This window comes from Pocillopora damicornis, chromosome 2 (genome assembly GCF_964200805.1).
Source record: "Pocillopora damicornis chromosome 2, jaPocDami1.2, whole genome shotgun sequence".
In the NCBI taxonomy this organism is placed as follows: Eukaryota; Metazoa; Cnidaria; class Anthozoa; order Scleractinia; family Pocilloporidae; genus Pocillopora; species Pocillopora damicornis.
In genome coordinates, this window is record NC_142671.1 from 4,330,771 (window position 1) to 4,355,905 (window position 25,135).

The 25,135-nt window shown below is 37.3% G+C and overlaps 2 protein-coding genes and 2 long non-coding RNA genes across 5 annotated transcripts; 2 read left to right on the forward strand and 2 right to left on the reverse strand.

Annotated features, from left to right (window-relative positions):
* Positions 1 to 511: 511 nt before the first annotated feature.
* LOC113683191 (uncharacterized) lies at positions 512 to 2,460 on the reverse strand. The gene is made up of 2 exons (XR_016183885.1): positions 2,339 to 2,460; positions 512 to 1,184 (listed from the first exon to the last, which is right to left on the reverse strand). It is a non-coding gene; the product is annotated as an uncharacterized LOC113683191 (long non-coding RNA).
* An 8,303-nt stretch (positions 2,461 to 10,763) lies between these two features.
* LOC113683186 (angiopoietin-related protein 7) lies at positions 10,764 to 17,353 on the forward strand. 2 transcript variants are annotated; one of them, XM_027200398.2, is made up of 4 exons: positions 10,764 to 10,944; positions 11,066 to 11,290; positions 14,292 to 14,675; positions 15,066 to 17,353. In XM_027200398.2, exons 2-4 carry the CDS (start codon positions 11,095 to 11,097, stop codon positions 15,338 to 15,340), a joined length of 855 nt encoding a protein of 284 aa, XP_027056199.2. In that variant the 5' UTR covers positions 10,764 to 10,944; positions 11,066 to 11,094; the 3' UTR covers positions 15,341 to 17,353. The 2 variants fall into 2 exon arrangements, with proteins under 2 accessions (XP_027056199.2, XP_089050180.1); XM_089194054.1 differs by having other exon boundaries at positions 15,069 to 17,353.
* On the reverse strand, positions 11,780 to 12,955 carry LOC149049608 (uncharacterized). Its single transcript, XR_016182975.1, has 2 exons — positions 12,807 to 12,955; positions 11,780 to 12,119 (listed from the first exon to the last, which is right to left on the reverse strand). It is a non-coding gene; the product is annotated as an uncharacterized LOC149049608 (long non-coding RNA).
* Positions 17,354 to 20,305: 2,952 nt separating the features above from the next.
* On the forward strand, positions 20,306 to 24,067 carry LOC113683190 (ficolin-1-A). Its single transcript, XM_089194061.1, has 3 exons — positions 20,306 to 22,834; positions 22,990 to 23,376; positions 23,699 to 24,067. Exons 1-3 carry the CDS (start codon positions 22,750 to 22,752, stop codon positions 23,962 to 23,964), a joined length of 738 nt encoding a protein of 245 aa, XP_089050187.1. The 5' UTR covers positions 20,306 to 22,749; the 3' UTR covers positions 23,965 to 24,067.
* The last annotated feature ends 1,068 nt before the right edge of the window (positions 24,068 to 25,135 follow it).

A 25,135-nucleotide genomic window follows, 5' to 3' on the forward strand; every position in this document is an offset into this window, starting at 1 on the left:
ATTTTTTTTTTTAGCGAGAGAATACGGTGGCCCACAAGTGCACTCCGAATTCCAAACTTCACTCCCCGTTCTTAACCTCACACCGAATTCTTAAACTTCACTCTGAATTCTTGAACCTTACTCCCAATTCTTAAACCTCAATCCGAATTTTAAATACTCACTCCGAATTCTTAAACTTCACTCCGAATTCTTAAAACTCACTCCGAATTCTTAAACTTCAGAATTCGGAGTGTGTTTTTAGAATTCGGAGTGAAGTTTAAGAATTCGGAGTGAGTTTTTAGAATTCGGAGTGAGGTTCAAGAATTGGAAGTGAGGTTCAAGAATTGGGAGTGAGGTTCAAGAACTCGGAGTGAGGTTCAAGAATTCTCTGTGAGGTTTAGAATTGGGAGTTTAGTTTGGAATTTGGAGTGCACTTATGGGCCACCGTAACATAGCGTCACGAATTCAACGATCAACTTGAAACTTGAAACTTGCCGTAGGACGTGATATTCAAATACTCATGCTCATAAACTCTTTGAAACCAATGCTTTATTTGGTAACTTGTTAACCAGTGCGGTCTCACCTATTACACGCATGTAAGTAAAACGTGCTCATTAGCGTTTTATTCATAGCACAATACCAGAATGATGAAAAAGAAAGGAAATAACAAAGACGAGTCTATGGTGATGCTTTACATTGGAAGACTCGACAAGTGTAGAAGTGCATCTCGGGGTTTTCCGACTTGATAAGCTTCAACATGTTAAAAAAGACTCGCCTCTCAATGGCAATAACAAACACACCGATCGAAGTGATCGTAAAATATAGAGGTTTTAGCCTGTTCCCTAACACAATAAATAAAATTTCAAACGCTACGCTCGGGCCCAGAAGAATCAGCTCGTCCATTGTCATTAAATTTCAATGTCACCTTATCTACCAAATAATACACGTTAAACAAAATTATGTTCATACGCAAACTGGTTTGATTTTCATCTCAGATTTTGTTGCAGATAAGTCAGGTTCATGGCTTTCCCATATTTCCCACTTTAGAGCGTTTTTCTGTTTGTATCTACCATTCGGGCTCTAATTACCGCAGGTATTATCTGTAGGATACCACCAAACCCCGAAGTCACGAGCGCAATTTTGTTTGGAAACGTCTTTATCCACTGTTGAAAATGGAGCCTTGTTATTTCTATCTAAAGAATCATCTGCATTTCCGTTAGAAAAAGAGGAAAAACAACAATATTAATAGGACCAAAGGGTAATTATTCTGGAACTGTCTTTCTTAATGCAGTCATACAGGGCTACCTTAAAACGTATGACGCGGACAGTCAGTAAAATTATCAGTAGTTTCCGCCATATGCAGAGTGGATCTGTAGTCGCCAGAGGTTAATTTCGCAAGATTACAAGTTGTTCTTTTTGGTGTTGATTTCAATATTAGTGGTTATTCATTCAGCGGCCCTGAACCTCTTCCTTCGTTTTTACGCCTTGTCATAGCGGAAATTCAAATAAAAACGTTATGAATTTGTCTCGCAAAGACAAATGCAAACAAAATATTTTCTAAGTCTCCTGAAGTAATCGAGCCTTTTAAAACAAAATTGAAGTTGTTTTCTTGAATGAATTACCAGCTTCACCGTGGATATCAAAACAAAATAGGTCAAAAAGGGTATGAGGCTTTTTTGATTTCCATATCGGTTCCCGAGAATATCTTTTTTAAATGGACAAAACAGAATATTTTGGTTGTCGTCACACACTGGGATGCCATAGGAAAAATATTTTGAATTTTGTAAAGCCTCACACCCGCGTCAATATCTGACAAACATTCGATCAACTTTAATAAAAATCCGACAAAACTACAAACCCTGTTTATTCGTTTAGGTAGAGATTACTCGGTTTAAAATAATCTCGAGTTTTCAGATTCCGATAATACAATTGTATTAAAATTCATTAAACCGCATGTCAACGCGGTCATCCCGCCATTTGTTGAAAAGCAACCTAACACTCATGGGGAATCATAAAACAAAGAAGGTCATTGAAATTCGTACGAAAGATTTTGTAAATAACTGTTCAATATATCAAATTTAGATACTTTCTATAACAATAGAGAAAACCTGAAAAAAACGAAGAAACAAACAAAACAAAAACAGAAACAAAAAAAAGGAGTTGAAAATTTCGATCAGATTATGTTGACAGTAACCCTAAGTGCAAGACTACTTTGAAATATTTCCTCATTTCTGTGGCGTAGCACTCCGATAAAAATTCGTCGAGGATATTTTTCAATGCAAAACATCAAGCTAATGAATTGTTTTAGATATTTCGTTTTCTATTAATCATAGTAATTATGAACTAACGAATAACTTACATTCGGGCATCCCTCCAATAATCAAAGCATAATTTTCCAATTCCGATTCAACGCGAAACAAGTCGTACTCGGCGTGAGGACGATGAATAATGCTATTGAAATTATATTCCAGATCTACTCGACATTTACAAATATTTATCGGGAGTATCCTTTAAACAACGAATTTAGTCCTACCCGGAGGGTAAAAGAGGGTAAAGCTTAGAATCTGACACATATCACTCACTTTTATGTCTATCGACTTCGGTGATGATTCTGTCTCGTAATTTCAAATAGATTCTTATTCTATCCCACGTCCTTCATGACACTTTCGTCTGAATTTTTAAAGATTTAAGTGTCGAATCGCCACTGTCCCCGCTGTAATTGGCAAGAAGCAGAGTACGTGGTTGTGAAAGTTGAGAATCACATATTATTTTGACCTCTTACTTGGTGCTTATGTTGCGAAGTTAAATAATTTCTCCTCTGATCGTCTCCTGTGAGTTAAATGAAATTCGATGAAAAGACTTCATTGTGCCATTTGTCATGCTAGACCGGCTTGTATGAATAAAGAGATATGAACTCATATCGTACGTGATATCCGAGCTTATTTTAAAGTCTCACAACGAGCATTGATTTCACACTACATTTTAAAACAGGAAGTGGTACATGATTTAAATTGAGATGAAGTTAACACAATTTTTCGCATCTTTGTCCAGTGATGACTTTTTTCAAAAAAAAAAAAAAAAAAAAAAAAAAAAAAAGCGCAATGACTAATGATCTGGCCTCGGTGCATACCCGTGCAGGAAGAACTGATCCAAAGATACACTTTTTGAAATCTCTTTTTCAGGTCTTTTGATTCGAGTTGGACGAAAAAAAGTTTACCGAAGTGTCATTAATTATGGAAAACACATCTCGGCCGGAGAACGTTTCTAGATCAGTGTTTCTATTGAAACTCTCTGTCACAAGCGGTCTGTTGAACCTTCCTCAAGCCGCTTGCAAGACATGTAATATTTGAAAGAATTATTAGTATATTTGATTTTCGCAAGAAAAGGTTGTACAGTGTTGTTCATCGCACTGAAGTACGATGATATTAAAGTGGAATCATTTGTCTTTGCGAAATGATGCAGTCATCTATGAAATAGATTGTAAAGCTGCCATTGCATATCACAATCCTCATCACATTTTAAGAACGAGGATCAGTTTTGATCATTTAGCTCTGAATTGCTGTGATTGGTTTATCCTTATCATCGCTATTTCTATTGGTTATGACTCCTCGCCTGACTAGTTAAGTAACAGCAAGTGATCGATAATGGCGATACATAAGGCAACAGTTTATGAATAAATCCGGTATTGTTTGAATGACGAGTTTTCCTTTTTTTTTTTCTCAACGTCGTTGCGACCGATCGAAAGTGCGCATTTAGCCTTGTTTTTGAAAAAGAAATTGTTTCGTGCATCTGATTTCCTTTTCCTTTCCTCCAGTTATAGGCTGAAACTGATAACTCGTCCAGCCCACCAAACTGCACACTAGCTATTGTGACAGCCCTTACCATGACGTGTATAGTGTGGCCGAGGTGTAGTGACGAACCATTTCCCAGGAGATGGATCAATTACATTCAGTTGTATAATTTTCAGGATAAGACCACAGGTAGCCCAAGCTCCAGCTGTGAGATGATCATCTTGCGAAATAACAGTCGTGGCGAAATTATAAGAGTTTGTATAGGAATATTTACGATCGCTCGTAGTAAGTAAAAACGCAGTCAAATTCTCTCAAAAAAAAAAAAAAAAAAAAAAAAACCTCACCTTACTCCCACAGTGCAGTAACCTCTATTAAAATGAATAAAGACACCGATAACTGAGAGGTCTAAACTGGGTACAGGCAATTTACATTTTAGTAAATGACAAGCAAAAGCGTTTTTCAAAGTGAGCCAGAGGTTCCTCCCTGTTTTGATATGAACTAAAAATCATTGGAGAAGCATAAAAACCTCTTTCGCCTGCGACATCGAGAAAGCGAGAAAATCCTGTGAACACGCCGGGTCCAGAAAATGGCAAGCAAAAGTTCAACTAAACAAGACGAAGAAGCGACAGCGAAAGAAGTGCCTGGGTCGATTGTCCTATACACAGAGGAAGAAATAAATACCTTTAGTCGCGATGTTCAACTTTCAGCACTTTCGCTTGGACACTTCATTTCTTTCAATTTGCCACCAAAGAGGTAAAAGAAGTAAATTATTTTCCTTCTCGAGCAAATGATTTGGAAATTTGAAAAAAGATGTTAAAGATAAACGGCTCATAAATTCAGTGAAATACCACTATTATCTTCAAGATAGTGTGAAGCTTGTTAAAAAAAATTGGAAAAAAAAAATGTCAAAACAATCACAAGGTAAAAATAAATTTGTCGAAGATTCAAACGTGTACGACTTACTTTGCTTCCTATTCGCTAACGCAATAACAGTTCTGACAGTTGACTTTGAAATGGCTTTCTGGGGCACGCGCTCAGGATAAAAACAAACAATATTAATACTGTTTTCTTCTTCTTTTTATTCAGTTACGTGATGCAAGAAAAACTCCATGCTTGACGGGTGAATTCCACGTTAAATTTCACTTAAAAAACCGATATCGCACGAATCGCGAAGCAAGGAAGCAAGCAAAAAGTTATTTTCCAGCTTCTGAGAAAGTTTTGTTTCCCTCTCACCCACACCATTAACAGTTTTGATCGTCTCTATATTTCATTAGTGTTTGTAATTTGTTCCAGATTCCGAGAACGTTGTTTCAGTGTATCCATCGAATACTTTTGATATAACAGTCTAGTATTTTATGTGCGTAGGGTATATACATTTCATAAACTGTCTGATCCTACAGTAAAACTCCGTCTGTTAAATGACTGTAAATATATGAAATCATATATGCGTACTGCGGTCTTAGAAATGAACTTGGAAGCGATCTTCGAATTACTGAACACTACTTAAGCAGTCGAGAAAATACGGCCTGAAAAAATTCAGGCCTGTAAGGGATTTGAACCCATGTTATTAATTAAACTTTAAATATGCACGAACTTTAGCAATCCTAAAAATATCTCGATCTTTTTAGTTTCGTTTTTGTCTTAACAGGGTTTAAGTAAATATAAGCACACAAGGTTGCAGACGGAATAGGAAATTACCGCTGGTATGTACATTGCTCAACAAGTCTTTGGACAAGCTAGATGCGCATGATTCGGGCAATAGAATATAAAAGAAAACCATTAAGAGTAACACGTTTAGCTTGAGTTTAGAAAATAATTTTCTACTTACTTTTCATGTAACCTCTCGGCTCAATTGTACGTTTTATCCCTTCTCTTCCCTTAATTAGGATGCTGCTGTGCCTTTTTCTGGGCGTTTCCGTAACTTATCTCTGTAAACCACAATCCGGATTGCATCAGCAGGACTTAACATCAGAATTTGTACGTTGCAGGTAAATGTTCTTTGCGACGAAAGAACACACACCCACGCGTAATTATACTAAATGTGTACTTTGTGGTTAAAGGCGAGATCTCCGATAATGAAATCCCCAGAAATCAATGAAGCACAATGAAAGGAACATCGCTCATTTCGTAACTCATCGCCAGAAAAGTCGAATCAGAACGCGCACATAAAATGTGACACGCGTCACCTAGATGTCTTTGGGCTTAGTATCGATCATTCTATTATTAGCGAAAATTTTTTTAGGTAAGAGTTGTTAAATTTTCCGTGGAGCGACATTTTCAACGAATGTACAAGCTGCCTAGTTATGATCATACATTTCCGATGTTTTTTCAATGCTTTTCTTGGCATGAAACAAACAAACTTCGGTTCAGCTTTGCGAATTTTGTTTAGTTGCTTTTTGCGACGCCGCATTGTATTTTAATGAGTCAAGGATCTGGGCAGATGCGACTTAAATTTTCTGTTTTCTACTCATATGTAAGCGTAACAAACCTTACATATATCCATTCGATAAATATATGTTATTTGCCGGCTGGGAGGTCCGTATGGTGAAAAACTGTGACCGAGGTCTTGAAAATACTGCCCGAGGCCGTAGGCCGCGGGCAGCATTTTCAAGACCTCGGTCACAGTTTTTCACCATACGGACCGACCCTTAGCCGGTAAATAACATATTTATTGTTTTTAAACTTGACGAAATTCTTTCCGAAAGAACCCGAATGATTTATGGCCGTAAATACGGCAAGATCTTCCATAAACTGAACAATTTTTGAGTGGGTAAATGGTAGTTAAAATAGAGGTGATGCAAATGTAAGAGAGATGCCTCAGCGAAACATTTTCATTTCCGTAACGATAAAGGTGATTTAAAAGGCTTCCAAACAAACTTTGAAACAATATTTTTACAAGTATCTGCCACAACCTGACACCTGTCAATTAGAGAGCGCGCAAGAAAAAGAAAAGCGAAGGAACATTTGAAAACCAACAGAACTAGTTTGGCAAGGACTGTCACGACAATGTTTTCTTCAAAATTAGTTAATGATCTAACGGAAAGTATTATTCACTCTCATCGACGATTCATTCATGTACGAAGATTTACCTCTGTTCATTAAGTAAACGGCGAGGAAATCAATTGTGAGTAAATTCAATCTTTTTATTTTGAAGTTGTGAGAGTTTGCTCGTTTGTTTGCTGTAATGGCGTGTTTAACTCTGATCTTTCCTTCACAAAAACTAAATTCGAACAGCACACTCCAACGAGACACAAGGGAATTTAATGCAGCCTTTTCTCAATTCCTTCAATTTCTGTTGCGCAATTTAAGGTACAAATGTCCAAATTGAACGGAATTGGAAAGACTCACCAGGAGCGTATATTTGTTGTAGAACTTAAATTAAAACTTCGCTCCCTTTTTTTTTTACTATGAACAAATTGCTCGAGAAAATTCAGATATTGAATGAATGAAAGTTCCATCGTTCAGTTTAACTGTAACCAAATACCTCACGTTTCAACTTTCTGGGTACTTTTTGTGAACGATTAAAATTAATTGCAGACGGTTTTTAGGCCGCTTGTCAACCAACGTAATGACACTATTGTTTATACAAATTCATTCTGAAACCAATATTTTTCTGTTAACCAAAGTGATTTGATAGAGAGAAAAGGGAGGATTCATAAGTTATTTATCGGCTTGAGGTAGTGACCGACGTGTTTGCTTAAAAATACTGTCCAGCCGGAAAACGAGGTATGTTTATGAAAAATGACAACGAAAGTTGGGATGTACTCGGCGACTCACGAAAGCGTTACCGTGGCCCGTGGGCAGAGATAGGAAAATACTGACCGGATAAAGAACCAATCAGATTGCAAGATTCGTTACCGCGCCCTCTAAAAAAACAATAAAGAGTAATATTAGACTGTTTTGGGGCAAAATTTGTTTATTTTTTGTTTGGAACTCTGCCCGGTTTTGAGGGTCAGACATGTCTCGATGCGGTCAGAGGATTAATAGCTCATTTGGCAAGGCCACCCATTTTGGATCCACTTTTCTGGCGATGACAACTTATTGTTAATTAAATCGTTTAACGACATTATCAATCAGATTTAATTTCGTCTCCTCTCCCCTGACCTTTTTTTTTCTTTTTCCCCGGCTAGTCTGAAAAAAAGCAAAATCAAACATAGGCAACTTTAATCTCTTCGACCATTACGTGCTGCACGTGCATGAGTAACTCAGCTGATGAAACTTCCAGCAAGTTTTCCATTTCAGCCAAGAACAGTGCTGAGCTGCACAAATTGGGTGAGAGAAGCAGCGTAATCAGCGGTGTCTACACAGTCGACTCTGATGATTCCTATGCCTGTGACGTATCTTGCGATTAGAAAACAGCCGGTGGGAGGGGGGTTGACAGTGAGAATGAACTGACTACAAACATGGCTTCGGTAATTTCCTCATCGGCGAATTTTGGCTTGGAGTGGACAAGATACACCGTCTTAGGCGAATTAAGATAGAAACGGACTTCAAGTAGATTTTGGAGTGACTGCTAAAAAATTCTGTCCACGCTGGGTATGATTGGTTCGGAGTTAGTGACGGCTACGTATTAGTTGAGCCTGAGAAATTTGTTAGGTAAGGCGATCTGCTTCTTTTATTAATCGTCGTCATCATCAAATTATCAGCAACACTGCTTTAATTATGTCTGTATTGATTTCCTTTATGCTGTTTCCTGGTATAATTTAGCCAAACGGCATGTAGTATAACATGGATGATATTTTGTCCTGCGAATGGAGCACAAGTAAATAAATTGTTCTCGCAGATGATCTGCAATTGGAAAGTCGAGAAAGAAAAAAAAAAGGCCTAAAAAATTCAGGCTATGACAAGAATGGGGCCTTTGCCCTCGAGATAGTAAATGGGCGCTACTATCACTGAACTGTGTTGCAAAGCCACATGTTATCAAATTCTAGAAGGTTCTTCGACTTCGTTCCCATAGCCTGCAGTGCCGGCGTCCTATTAGGGCGAGCTGACGTTATGAGCTCGCGATCGTTCATCCCACCGGCCATGTTTGATTTGGAGTTAGAGTGGACCGTGGGGATAAGGGGCGGGAGAAGGGCGAGAAGAAGCCTAAGGAGGCTGTGGAAAAGTAAATAACCCCCTGTTTAGTTGCGCGTCACCGCATTTCCGGAAATGAGCAGGTAACCAATCAAAACGAGTTAAATGAAATACCGGAAGCACTGTCTTCCGACAAAAATAAACATACGTAGAGCCAATGAGTGAAACGGTGAGGTTTTCATCAGCCAGGAAAGAAATGGCTTCCACAAAACCTCCTCCGCGGTCCCAAATGTGAGCCGATATTTACTGCAGTCTTTATTTTCTAAACGACAGTCCTTGAGTGTAACTGCCGTTAATCTATTTGATATATTAAACTAACGTAAGAACGATACAATTAGTATTTCAAAAGCTCTAGAATACCTTGCGTGCGAAAAATTTCGTGACTTTCAAACTAGGAAGCTAAATGGGTATAGATAGATCATGTTTCATAGGAGTACTACGTCCGTAATGCATATCCGCTTATGAAAAATCACATTATTGAAGGAGCCTTGCGTGAATTGAGGTTGGTGACCCTCCAACTGCAAAGGGACATAAAAATATGCATTTCAATACCGATATAAGCTAGAGCAAAAGAGGATTCTGAAAGAGAAGAAACAACCCTTACTTCAAGCTTTCTTGTATACTTTAATTTAGATAGGAATATCAAATACCTCACTAATATCCGTTGATAAACAACGAAACAAACAAAAAAAAAATTAGTCAATAGGAATATTAAATCCATAACGGACTTCCCTCGATAAGGAATAAAAAAAAAAAAGAATGAAAAACGAAAAAGAAAAACGAAACAATACGAAACGAAAGAAAACAAACATGCAAACAAAAATCGAGGGAGCTTTGCATGTGGAAGAAACTGATGCTCCGTCTTTCATTGGAGAAGAAACGTGATGCTTGTGTTCTTATCGGTATAATCAAGCAGGTGATGACATCCTCAACTTGAAGTATACACGACAAATTTACTTAAAATTTCGTGATCATTAGATCTGAAGCATTATGGAAGGAACTTAATTCATATATATGCAAGAACTTTAGCAACCATAAAACTTTCGTTGTCGTTATAGTCTCGTTTTTGTCTTTAAATAGTTTTATCCGACATAAACGCTTGCAGAAAAAGCGTAACTTACCATTAACACATCCACATTGATAGTTCTTTTGAGCAAGATGCTTATAATTCGGGCAACAGTATCCAGAAGAAGGTCGTTAGAAATTTCCGATCCTTAGCAACATTGACTCTATCAGCTAGTTCACCTGAAATAAATCTGCAGACATGCTTATTCTGTCTGACATGATCGTCACGCGGGTCAATGTGTGGAAGAAGTGGAAACGCATGTTGGTGATAATTTTTTTCAATTCAACTACCACTAGATTTTAAAATTGTCACATAACCCGCACCTCCCTATTACCCGCAGTGGCGCGCGTTTAATGCAAAATCAACAGATTACCCGCGGGTAAACGAACGGAAATTACGGTAGACCTCCTCGAACAAGAGTTGGCCATTTCAATCAACCCACTCGTTTTCCACCTAAGAGACCAAGACTTATTAATCGAAAAGGCAAACAACCTTATTAGGGAAAATTTAAAATCAATTCGATTAACTTATTTAAGTACAATTGGACATTTCGTCAAATTAGTATTTACTAACTTAAGGTTGTTTGCGTGCAGGGAAATATGTCAACGCCAAACCCCAAAGGAAAATACCGCAGATATAAAACAATTGAAAAAGCCTTGCGTGCGGAGAAATAATGACCTACACTTGATACAACAGCTGGCAACGTATCCGGACCATTTACGAATGTCATGTCCGTACTCAACACCAAACCTAAAAGGAAAATACAGAAGTTATAAAACAATTGAAAAAGCCTTGCGTGCGGAGAAATGATGACCTACACTTGATACAACAGCTTACAACGCATCCGGACTATTTGCGAATGTCATGTCCGTACTCTTGATACCAGGTACGGGGTATGCTTATAAAAAGTTAGAATGCACTCTGCTTGGATAGAGTGTAAGATCCTTCGATCTACCTAGAGGCAGTGCCCGAGAACTCGCTGAATCTGCAGGAAATTTCCGTAGCACATTTGGAAGGCCACATCCCTTGCAAGTAAGAACCAATTCCTGGTTAGATTTTTTAATTTGATCGGTGCCTGATTTTTTTTTTTTATCGGTTCATTTACTGAATTTTACTCCTGTCTGAATTTACATTGCACTATAACCGATTGCAGTTTATACTGAGTTGGATTGAGCTTCAAGCATGAGAATGACTTCTGTTTCCCTAAGTTGGACTTTACTGCTTGTGGCGCTTTTCATAATGACAAAACGTTTCGCTTCGACGCATGGAGCCCCTTGCCATAATGACACCCGAGGATCCCTGAAAGAAATACAGAAACAACTTGGACAGCTTCAATTGCAAGTTAAAATTCTAAAGGAAAACAAAAGAGCAAGGATATGTAAGTTAGATCATTTTCCTTGTGTATGGTCACGTAATGATTTCATCTATTTGCGATTTTGACGAGAGTAGGAATTCACCGGTAAAATCATCAGTCCCAGTATCATTATGTGTGAGATATAATCATGAAATTTTAATAAATTATTTATTACGATTTTTTCGGAACAAAGTTAGGATGAGCCATTTGACAGATTTCAGCAATTCTTTTAGTAGCAATCCATCCTCAACTAAGGGACAATAAATCCTCCCTTGCTCACCACTAAATTTACCTTTTAAAACTCCTGACTTAACTTGATGCTTTCCCAACTTTTAATAGTAATAAATTTGCAGACCTGTATCACTCCATACACCAAAGATGCAGCTGTCTTTTTACTCCAATTACCACATACAAGTTCTCTCCAGCGATAATGTCATCCTTCATAGTGATACCGGGATACTAATGTAAGAACGATTCTATTACGCAGTTCGCAGAACCACATGAGCGTAAGACTCGAAAACAAAAACTCAAACATTTATTTACAGGTATTCCAATGAAAATCCACAAATGTTCTAGTAATCAAGCCGAATAAACATCCAGTTAGACAATAAGGCGGGTTTTCTACGAACAGAAATAACACCTTTAGCGAGCGAAATTACAATACATACGAAATACGATAGAACTTACTGACTGTTTCGAGTTAAGAGTGACCATAACTCAACAATTTTAGGGAGCAAAATATGCCAGTACAAACACAGCGACTAGTTCTTTTCCGACAAAGCACATGGCCGATGTCCCAGATGTTGACGTCAAAATGCATGCACGCAATGGGAGCTACAGATTCTGTTTGTATCTGGAAAAAAATGTAATAAATAAATAAACAAAGGACACTTAAGCTTGCGTGTAGAAAATTACAAGACCTTCAAGCTTGAAAGAAAAATGGACATAGAATATTAGGCTTTTATTATCCAACTGTACAAAGTAGAGTAAAAATAGCGCGCGAATAGAGCACAAACATCTTATGCGGTTACGCTATATGGACAGTTCATTATTTTATAATCTAATTAACAATTGGTTCATACGTCAGCGTGCGTTCAACGAGATATGAAGCACTTAGGAAGAAGACTTTAACTTTCTAAGTTTTCTAGATACATTACATTCCTGATATCTAATTCCTGATACCCGACTCGATTTTTTGTATTTTGAATCGCCCTGCAGGCTTGTCAAAATACAGCACAACTCATAAAAATTCTCAGTGATACTATACACCAAAACGTGTAATAAAATGTATTTCTCCCAGCGACCTGTGTAATTATCGCTCGGCACAACGCAGAACAAAAATCGACTGTTTTATCAATCCCCTATTTTTTTCACTTAACGGACCAAAGACACGTGTAATAGAAAAAAACAAACCTGAACTTATGAGTTAAAGGGAAGTTTCAATTTAACTCGAATCACTTCCATGAGAAAAATTGGACATTTTGTCAAATTCGTATTTACAGATTACGTTGCCCTGCGTGCGGAGAAATTAACTTCTTACCTTCCAAGGTTTAATTAGATGTTATGTCCTCTCGAAAAGTAAGAAATTAAACAATTGAAGGAGGCTTGTTTGGCTTTCCAACTTTTAGATGAAAGGGAATGTCATCAATATTTCAGAGGTATTTTCATTTAGACTTCTGGACGCCCCTGGATAATTCATAAGCACTTACTAAATAAATATGTGGAGAGGTCAGATTCCGAGGCGCCTTAAACAGCTAAAGCGTATAGGAAATTTGGCGGAGCCAGAGTTTTGAATAGATGACTAATTTGGGATTTATTGTAACCTTCTTTGCGCAAAGTTCTTAAGATATGTAGGCATTTTACGATGGCTCATAGAGGACATACCACATTTTTTTTATCGCGTGATAAAATCAAAATATCGCGCGACAAATATAGAATAATACATGGGCGCGCGTCGACACGGAAGTTCCCTTCAAGTGTTTAACTCGATAGATCGAGAACACGAGAAGAGAAATTCCATATCTACAAGCATTATATTGTCTATCATATAAACACAATAGCCCTATACTGAGAAGAAAAGTCGACTTTATCAATGAATGAAAATAAATGAATCGACAATCGTAGAGTGCGTTAGCGCTAACTCTTAAGAAGAAAAAATGCGTTGAATGATGATGTCAAAAACAACAATGGTTGTAATTTTATATTTACAAACTTCTCATTTATTGACTTTTTCCTTACCGACAGAAGAAGTCTTTCGGGTAAACTGCCGAAATCGGCCAAAGTGGCAAATCTTCCCACTGTTGATTTTCAGTCATTCCCAGCCGAGGGAAATGGCAACACCAAAGCCACTAAATTCGTAACTTTCGGTTTTCCTTTTTGTATATTGGTTTTCTTTCTCTTCTAGAAAACTTTCAACCTCACTGTCGATGAGCGATACAATTTTTTTTAGTGTTTTAGCAGCCATAATTCGACAAACATCCGACAAACTATTTGTAATGAAAATCGAGAGGGTTTGCGGTTCATTCATCAACCTGACAGAGTGGCGCCAAAGGCGATTAACCTGTCAGCAGCTTATTGACTATATCAACACAGGTGAAAAAATACGATATTTTTTCACGTGTGTTGTTAAGGCTTTTCTCAGGGCAAATCCTTGTATAACACCGCAGTTTATGTGAATGGGACAATGTGATGTATTATATAATGTGACGTCAAATTTCTTGAAGGGCGCCAATTCTGCTCGGATTCAATATGAAGAAAGGTCTTCCAAAACTTATTCATGGTAAGAAAATAAATGCTGAGCCAGTGTGAAATCGCATGAAATTTGCGATTTAGAGGAGACACACAAAGAGGACAAAAAAACACAGGTTGAAAGGTGATGTCAGTTCGTTTCTTCTTCTCTAACCTTTTTAATTCTGTTTCCCAGTTAGTTTGCAATGATATCAGAGATAAGAGACGCCTCCTAGACTACTGCACACTGCAGATCTGAATGCAATTCAGCTCATGAAACTCTGTTTTTCTTCTTTAGCCAAGAACTGTGCTGAGCTGTACAAATCCGCTATGAGAGTCAGCGGTGTCTATACAATCGACCCTGATGGTTCTAGTGCCTTTGATGTCTACTGTGACCAGACAACAAGTGATGGGGGGTGGACTGTATTTCAAAGAAGACTTGATGGCTCTGTCGATTTCAACCGGACCTGGAATGAATACAAATATGGCTTTGGCAATTACCTCAAAGGAGAGTTTTGGCTCGGATTTGACAAGATCCGTCGCCTGACAAGAAATGAAACAAAAAATAGACTCCGAGTGGATCTTGGAGTAGCCCCTAGTAAAGCGGTGCACGCTGAATACGAGTGGTTTGGATTAGGAGAAGAAAAAGATAAGTACAGGTTGAGCCTTGGAAATCTATCGGGTAAGTCAATAGTCTCTTTGTTTATTATTCGTTCAAGTAGAGGAATCGTTGAAGTGTCTAGAAGGAACGGTTCCAATCGCGTCAAAGCCTGACTTCAGTTTTCAGGCCTGTTTACAGCAATTTTTTTTTAATTACAGCTTACCTGTGAAGAACCTTTCTTTACTCGTAAGTACGTCACACCCTCCCTTCAAGTGATAGCTGAAATTCAATATCATCGCGGAACTCCAGGCGCCCATCATGGACTCCCGGGAACTCTAAGTTTTCTTTGTTCTCTCACCCTCAGTTGTTTAAGATGATTTCTTTGTCTGATTCTTACACTTGTTCACAATATATAAAAGGGAAACTATTTGTTTATTTTTCATTTATTCAAATTTTACATATTCATTTTAGAAGGTTCGACAATTAACGATTCTCTCCACCCTCATATGGGCCTGTCTTTTAACACATGGGACAAGAATGATTGCGCTTCTTCTGATCGCATTAATATTGGAGGAGGATGGTGGTACATGAGTAAAAAGAGCTGTTCTTTTGCCTCAAATCTCAACGGTGTTTATCGAGGGGACGGAAGGGGAAAGTTTCATTGGGGATTCTTAGTTCCTGACGAGCCAGAACTCACCACTCCCCAAACATCAGAAATGAAAATCAGACCAGTTGACTATTCGTAGATTTTTTTTTTCTTCACGAATTATTTTGGCCACGAATATATTTTGCTAGGAAGTTTGATGGGGTTGGAAGGCAGAGAAAAGAAATAAAGGAGACTAGCTGGTGAACTATATCAGACCATAAGAGGCAGCGAAGCCTGGTTTTATTAATGGCATCTTCACAAGGCAACTCTTTAAGTGAACCAGTTTTGTCAGTCGCTTTTCCTTCATACCAAGCTTTGTCATTATAAGCTACTAGCATGTATCTAAGGCGATTCGTTGTTGATATTCTCCTTTTTTCACGAAATCTAAATAATTAGATGTTAATATCGCTAATACCTTGGTATTAACGACCCTGTTAATGTTGACTGGGATATATTATATCGGTAAAGAGTGCTCTACCCTTCCGAGCAACCGGAGACACAAAATCCCGCGTCGAGAGTTGAATTTCTGACCAATTTTCTGAATATTGTTGTTGATGTTTTTTATTTTGTTTTCGTTGTTTTGTTTTTGGTTCTTGTGTGAACTGTATCACCTCAAATGGCTCAGAACAATTCTATTTAACTCCCTAATCTACTTTTTTTCCTCAGGAAAAAAAAATGAGCGCACTTTCCGGTCAAAAGCCTAAAATATTGTCATTGCTTGATGAGTTCTATGACTACTATTTTTAATATAGACTTTCTAGACACATGATCATGATCACTAGGAATATTGGGAGGTGGTGGCGTAAACCTTCTGCAAGGGGAACAAGCAATCATGGCGTAGTTTGTTTGTTTTTTTTTTGGTACCTGTTTTGCTTGCCCTTTATCAATCGATATAAGATCATAACTCTTTTTAACGTTAAGAGAATATCAACTCTAATAATCTATTGTTTTCGTATAACTGTAACTGCCAACTGTTTTTAGTCTTTAGTTTACCTACTGCACATCGGCGTTGTTTTTATGAGTGAAAAGGCGAGATTCATTAACAGCCATTCGTTCTTACTGAAGTGGGTTAGATAAAAGTTTTGTTCGACTTTTTGATGACATTAACTGCTTTATCCTATAAGGTTGTAGTTTTAAGAAAATGAACGACACTTTTTAAAAACATTTTTCGACAGTTCTTCTGTCATCTTCAGTTCTGAATGATACAAAGTTCAACGTTGAATTCAAGTGTTGATTGGACAAGACAAACATTGGTAACAGAATCACCAATGCATTTACAAGGAAAGTTTTAAATTAGCATTATAAAGTTGATGATTAGGTGTAGGTTTCTCCCACTGAATGTGGATAGCTTCTTTGATTTTAAGTTGAAAAGTTGTGGAAGCGTGATCTACATAATTCTCTCTATTATTCAGAACTGAAGATGACAGAAGAACTGTCAAAACATGTTTTTAAAACGTTTGACACCCGAAGATATAAACATAGGCATGCTATGCAAGCAAGAATTACTTTTTGGGGGTGGGTGGATTACTTGAAACATTGCAAGTGATGTCTACATCTTAACAAATGGAAAGAAGAGTATCAACGTGGAAAAGAACGAAAATGGCGAATTAACTGACACACAGGTATTTCGTGGTAGATTGTGTGTGTTGTACGAATAACTGTAACCAAAAATAAACTGTATTGGTGCCACGGATACCTGTAGGTAAAAAATGCAGACTGCAGACTGCAGACCGGATACAAAATGTAGACTAGGTACAAAATGTAGATTGCAGACTGCAGACTGCAAACCGGATACAAAATGTAGACTAGGTACAAAATGTAGACTGCAGACTGCAGAATGGGTACAAAATACAGACTGAGAATCTAAAGAGTTTTTTCGTTTAGTGATAGCATGTCATCTTACAACTTACCGAGCGTCACGCAATCGCTTTTCCGTGATCATCCTTCACGATTATTTGCACTACTGTGGAATATTCCTGGTCCATTTCTTGATCAAAATCGATCTTAATATAATTTCAAGCCCTCATGTAGTCTTCTCACTTTGCGCGCGAGTTGGTTGGTATGATGTCTGTACATATTTTACCAACGTAATAAAATTAGATGTAGATGTAAATGAGATGTCACTATCATTGAATATTTGACACGCGCAACATTCGAGAAACAATTGACAGCTTTGCACGTGGTCGTATTATCATCTTTTTAAGCGGTATTTGTTTATTTTGTCGACGAAAATGCAGACTGAGACCAAAACTGTTCCTTCGACTTGATATATTTTTCGACGCTAGTAGATCACATCATATTAACTTACCTCCGTAAATCATTCGTCCCAGATAACAAAACCAAATAAGCATACTAACGATGGTATGTGAATTCGTCCTTGTCCAAACACAAACAACTCCACAAGATCACTTTCTTCAGGCATCGAAAACACACACAAAATCGTCCATAGTTAATTTTAATCAGACATTCAGCCAGAGATAGCAACGAGCAAACCAATTCAGAAATAAATAATCAGCACACTCAACAAATCATGAATCTTGCAACAAAGCTTGCCGTTAAAGAACTGCTCAAATCAAAATGTTTGGTGCAATTCATCTACACCTAAAAATTTTTCTACTCACTCTCGTCGTGAAGGAACAATAACCATGATCGTGCTACAATGCACAGGACTCTATTTTCTCTCGAACAACTGTCCACCATTTTCACAGCACGAGTAAGAAGTTTACTATAGGTAATCTGACATCTTTCATCTGTTCAGTAGTATCGCATTTCTCATAAAGCGCGGTAAAATACATGTACATGTTTAAAACACAGAAAAGCCAACATTTCTCATTCTAAAAGATGATTCTATTTGGAACCGCTCTCTCCGAATACCCCGTTACTTCGTTGAAATTTGAACACTTCTCAAACCAAAGAACAAAAACGACGCTCTGATTGGTGCGAGATACATACCTTAATGCAGCGATCTATTTGGTGCGTGATACATACCCTAAACGATCTGATTAGTGCGAGCAACATACCACCCTCTATTCGCTAACATAGATGTTATTAAAAAAAAAAAATGGTAGCCATGTTGACTGATTTGTGAGAACTTCTTGAATGCTCATTTTTTCTATTTTATGATGTATTGAGCATTGTCCACTGGGAAAGAGTCCACGTCCTGCTTGTTATTTGAGGACCATTTTAATATCAAAATTGTTTGATTGAAAACCTGTTGTTTTGTTTTCTTTCTCCCATTAAAGTAAAACCGTGCATGACCTACATAACATTCTGGCGTGACACTTTGTCACATAACTCGTTATGATGAATATTCATCCCAACTCATGATTAAAATCCGTCCTATGCGAGCCGACATTACTATTAGAATATATATCACCGACTAAGCCAAATTGCGCTTTTAGTTAGCGGCATAAAATCTTACAATAAACATATATATATCACCGACAGAGTCAAATTACACTGTTAGTTAACGGCGTAAAATCTTATAATATAAATATATTTATCGTCGACTGAGCCAAATTATGCCGTTAGTTAACGGCCAAACACAAATATACACACACACAAAAGAAAAAAAAAAGCAAGACAAGACATTCGAATTCAAATTAGGTTGCAATGAATTTCTTGGGTTTTCGTTGGATGATTAGAAGTGCGAATGGGGCGCGGTTCGTAACCAAAAGAAGCACACATACCACTGTAGTTACGGTTATGATTAACTACGGTGAGAAAGTTGTTACCAACGCAATACCCGTGAAAGTTGTCGCATACCCTGTCACTTTTCAAGTTTGACTGAGAATTCGTTGCGGTACTTACTAAGGTGACCTCACTAAGACATAATAGAAAAAGAAGAAACACTCCCGCAATGCAACGGATATTGTAGTTGCAATTAACGAAGGCATTAGATACCCGTATAAGAATTCACTATTTATTGGCGAAATGAAAAAGGAAACAAGGAGTACCTGTGGTGGATAAAGCCTTCTGAGTAGTATTTAAACATAAATTATATATACTGTAAGATTTTTTTCACAACCGTAATTGGGCTCAGTCGCTGTGTATAAATACTGTAAGATTTTACGCCGTTAACTAACGGCGTCATTTGGCTAAGTCGGTGTAAATACATGTTGTAAGATCTTACGCCGGTAACTAATGGCGTAATTTCACTCGGGTCAATATCTTCCGCTCTGTATATTTATATTCTTTAAGAGTTTACACCGTTAACTTATGGCGTAATTTGGCTCAGTTGGTGATATATACTGTAATATTTTACACCGTTAATTAACGGCGTAATTTCTTCCGGTCTGTATATCTATATACTGTAAGAGTTTACGCCGTTAACTAACTTCGTAATTTGGCTCAGTCGATGAAACATATATTGTAAGATTTTAAGCCGTTAAATAACGGCGTAATTCGGCTCAGACGATAAATATACATACTGTAAGATTTTAACCGTTAACTAGCGGCATAATTTCTTTCAGTTGGTATATGTACATACTGAAAGATTTCACGCCGTTTACTAACGACACATTTCAGCAATTTAGTTTAAATGGTTTTGTAATCAACCGTTATTTGATGAATTTCAACCAAACGTTTCAGCGCATTGTATCATAAAAGCCGTTGAAAAGAATGATTTGCCTTTAAATACCTTGATAACACAGCCTATTTTTCTCAGATGGAAACGCCAATAATTCTCTCATTAATATAACGAGGCTCAGTTTATAAAAGTACAAAGAGGACCATACTAAAAACGTGCTGACAGATTCCGACTTCTATGTATCCTGATGATAGCCGGGGAAGTTAAAATTTTAACAATTTTTTTACTAGCGACACTGCCCTTCCGACACAGCAGTTAAAGCAAGGAAACTTTTAATTAACTATTTAATCAGAAGAAGTTCTTTCACAACAAGAAAAGGTGAAGTCAATTTTTATTTTTTTCCGAAAGTTAGACGTAGAGCAAAATGAATTGAAAATTCACCTCTGGTTACTGCTTCTTAAACTAGCAGTTCAGAAATGGAAAGATATCCAATTACACCTTTTACAATGTACTATGCCTTTTATTCTCATCGAGTAATAATAATTTTTGTGTCAAAGAATAAAACATTGTGAACGTGATGTTAACAAAGGAAATTCCCTACTCCTACCCCTTGCACCTGTTTTCATGTCGTTTCCATGGCAAGGGGCGCGTCAACAGTGACTAATCGCTATTAAAAACTCGCTCGTCATGTTTCATATAACATCTTCGAAATTAAGCTTACTCCACACCTTAGGAACCCACATACCTTTAATTATCATAAATTAAAGTCAGTGTTTCCTCTTTACATTTTATTTCAGAACTAACTTCCTCTTGCCAATTGATCTTGTCTATCACAAAGCCCCATTGATATTTTCTGTATCTAAACTGAGTATAAGAACACGAGCTTCACGAACATAACCCAACCTATATTTTCCTAGTTATTTCCTATCGCCGTTTACGCGCATGAAAATGAAACTGTAAAATCGTGAGGAGGGATGTTTTTAGTCTTGTCAAAGCTGTAGGGCACATTGTAATAATTGTGTGCTAACATGAGGAATCAAACTCTATACTCTATCGATGAGCCACGAAGATTTTGTGGTTAGTAAGGCTGTAACAAAGTTCATTTTTAAACGGGCATACCGCATTCATACTTCTATAGGAAGAGAAAGATCTCTGGGTCAATAACTCATGGGCATTCATATTTTTTTTTCGTGTCCCACGCTCGCAACGAGACGGAAAAATCCTCCCTTGTATTATAACTAGCGAACTAAAAAAATCATATATAATTCGTTAACTCACATGGGGCTTTCGATATTGCTGATCCAAGCAATACTCAGGAAGTGCGTCTCATGTGAAGTTATTCATTTGTAATTACGTTAGGCCAGAGAAAAATCGGCGGCCAAGGAATAATCATTATCCACCTTGGGTTTCGTAGACGAAAGAAATTCGTACGCTTTTGCTTCACAACAGAAAATTTAGCCCTTCTTTGAATAAACCTTATTCTTGAATTATCCTTTGAGTATTCTTGTCTTGCTTTGTCATCGATATTTTTGGGCAGCTGGCAAATTTTGGGCTACCCAGAAAAATAAGCATATTAACTTAGAAATTCGATCAACAGCCGTTGTGGAATTGACCCTAAAAAATTCGGCAGTTTAGCTCTTCATTTCTGAATAGCATTTGATTCGCATGTATTCTTTTCTTTTCTTTACGGAAATTATCTGTTTGCCTTTTTATCACATTTACTTTGGTTTTCTTTCTTTTCTTTTCTTTTTTTTTTTTTTCTTGTTTTTTGAAAACAGATCATAAAAAAAATATTAAATGCCCGTGGCGTTTGTTTTCTTCTTTCCAAGACATTCAAATTTATTCAATGGTTCGTAAACAAGTACTGAATAAGTCGTCCACTCGAATTCGAACCCTTCACATAAAGGTTTCATTTCATTGATAAGACAAACGAGGAAAACATCACGGTCCCTCTTTTAAAACCTGGCTAAACCTACTTAGTACCATTGACGGAAGTATTAATTCTTCATCAGGCTTCAGTGAATACGAAAAATCAAATAAGTGGGCCAACATCCTAATCTTCTCATTATCCTGGGATCTTGTGTTTAACTGCATCTGTCAACTTTGGAATTCTCGCCCACTAAGGTTCAGCTGGCATTCTTAACTCAGTTTTAATTTGAGCCTTGACCTGTTTTACTTCCTTGAATAGCATGTTGAGTTTTACTTAGTTTGAAGTTCACACCCTCCTATTTGAAAACAGCTGGCGTTTCTTTTTCTTTCTTTTTTATTTCTTTTTCATTCAACTTCAAAGAGGGTCCACTGTAGAAAATATGGACATCATCAATCTTCCGCTGATTAACTCTAAATAATTTCATCTTGATTGGTGTAGATTCCGGCAACATTACACTGAGGACCAATAATATCACTATGAATCCAAAATAAAAACTGGGCAGAATTATTATTTTCTTTTTGGCTCAGTCAAAGGAAAATTTTTGAATCAAAAAAAAAAAAAAAAAAGGAAAAAAAAGAGGTGGTTTCATATATTATGAGGTGTTGCTTCCAAGGGGTATATGAACATATGCTCTCCTTTCGAAGCAAATTTCTTTTGAAGAGTAAATACATCGTTTGAACCTATAGATATGAAAAATGTATGTTTCTTGAGTATAGTTAAAGAGGAAACAGTCGCGAATGTTGGAAGTCTAAATATTGAGCAACAGTTTCTTCCAAAACGAAATTTGAGCCGTGGGATGTTTTTTGTTCCTTCCACTAAGCCTCCGCATGGCCATAAAAGATATCCTTGAACTTCTGTTTAAACAGCAGTCTAAAATTAAATTTTTGAGTCCATGATACTAAAATAGCTCTTTGGCACTGTCGACGTATTCTCTTCCTTAAAAATGTTTACCATCAGGGAGTATAAATTTAGTTGGCTGCACTAGTTCTGCCATCAAAACTTAGCACTCTCATTGCTATAAGAAGTTTCAGGTGAATTCAACATTCGAACAATGCAACGTTCTCTCCGGATTTTTTTGCTCCTGGCGTTGGCTTTTAGGAATCAGATATTGGGTTGTCCAATCACGTCATTTGCGGGTGAGTACTTCGTTATTTCTGTTTTCTTGCATAGAAGTTATATTTCCCGTACAGAAGTACGTACATGGAACTACTTTTCTTTCCAAAACTTTCTACTAATACTTGGCTTTGATTAGGTCCGTTAATTCTTTTGACTTATCACATTTTTTTTACAGCTAATTGTGCTGAGCTTTACAAGGCTGGAAATACAACCAGCGGTGTCTACACGATTTATCCTGATGGTTTAGGTGCCGTTGATGTGTATTGTGACCAGAGCACTGGTGGAGGAGGGTGGACAGTCATCCAGAAGAGAATGGACGGCTCTGTAAATTTTAATCGTAGCTGGTGTGACTACAAGCGTGGCTTCGGTAACTTGAATGGCGAGTTTTGGTTAGGACTGGACAAAATAAACGGTCTCACTTGGAGAAAAAAGAACAAGCTTAGAGTAGATTTGGAATTTAACCTCAGCCAGGGCATTCAACGCATTTTCGAAGAGTACGACTTGTTCTTAGTTGAAACGGAATGCAAAGATTACGCCCTCACAATTGGAAGGGTTTTTACAGGTATTCACATTTGTTGGGTGATTATCATTGTCATTCATTCAAAGTCTGAAAAAATGAATCAATTAATCAGCTAGATTTTTAGGCTTGGAGAATAAACCTTATACAGAAAGCGATGACAGTCGAATTGCAATGAAATCTGAATCATTTCGCAGTGTTTGGCTCATTAAATTGACTGAACAGCAACTAGATTGTTTATTTTGTCTTAAAAAATTAACTGTGATACGAGCCTCTATCCAGCTGACTGAAATTGAGCGTTTAATAAATACCGTTATCTTTCTGTTTATTTTTTAAATCCTTTTTTTCTTTTCTTCTCGCTCTGTAGGAAACGCAAGTGATTCTTTTGATCACAACCGCAACGCTTCGTTTTTTACAATGGACAAAGACACGCAGCACGGTTGTGCTAAGAAACTTGGAGCTTGGTGGTATCCCGAAGGTACCAAATATAATTGTGGTAACTCCAACCTTAACGGTATATACCAACAAAACAACGGTTTAAGATGGGCACAGTGGAGTCAACATCAGCCCGATGAGCCCCAATATAAAGCCACCAAAACCGAAATGAAGATCAAGCCTGATTGCTCAGGATAATTTTTTTTATTTCAAAGAGTACATGTGTATTGATATATGTTCTTAAATAAAATTTGACAATCGAACGTATCTCCAAAGAGTGAGCTGATTTTTTTTATAAGTCGTTGGAAGTGTCAGCAATGATTGAGTTAGTATACGTAGTGGTAACAGGACTGAGTAGAGTCCAAGAATAGCCAAACTGAGTCTGTACACTATTTTAACGGCGATTGAAACAACGGTTGTGATTGGTTAATTTAAACTACAACTTTTAATATGATTGCCTTATTGAACTGTCCGATAACAACTTGACAAGTGAATAAGAGTGAAATAAAACTTTTTGAAAACCAACCACAGTCAAGGGAATTGCAATTTTGATTAATACTGATACAGTGGATAACGTTGAAGGCGCACCCTGATTGGCTAATCGAACTACGAATATTTACTCCTCACCTCCGAGAAACTCACACGGGATTCGCGACTCGATAAATATCCACCACTAGCCACCGATGGAGGTGAATAATTGTTAACTTTTGGAGTAACTGAGCGAGAGGGTGAAACGAGAAAATAGTTTCGACCGACGGAACGCAGCGAGATCGGGGTGTAATGACCGTCCGTGATGAGTGTAATGACCGTAAATCCGAAGACGAGAGAGAATTGCAACCCTTTTACTTGAATGTACTGCAAGTGGAAATACTAATCAGCAGGTTAAACATCGATGAACGTTAACTGAGAGGTCACCCCTAGTTCCTGCTCTCACAGTAAGCTAGGAAGAAACATGTGTTCATTTAATGCCTTTTAAATATTGTTGTTACTTATCCTCCTTATACACTAATTATTAACATACTCGATTAGGATGGTAATTCATGTGTAAAAGAATGACACATTTAGAATTGATAACTTATTTTCTGTATTCCATTTTTACACCTGCTTTCTTGGTATTGCATATAAAGGCTTCAATGGCGTTTAGTCACTAAAAATTCGTTCTTCCTGTATCTTACAACCTGATCCGCATGGTTGAACTCACTAAACGTCTTCTGATCACCCACAAAACAAACAAAGTAGCCGAACTCACAAAACTAACCCAAATGCAACCAAGCCTACATTTCTCTCATTTATTTCCTACCCTTATTGTCGCTCTTATAAATTAAAAAACAAAAACAAAAACAAAGCAAAAAATATTGTATTCGTTCAA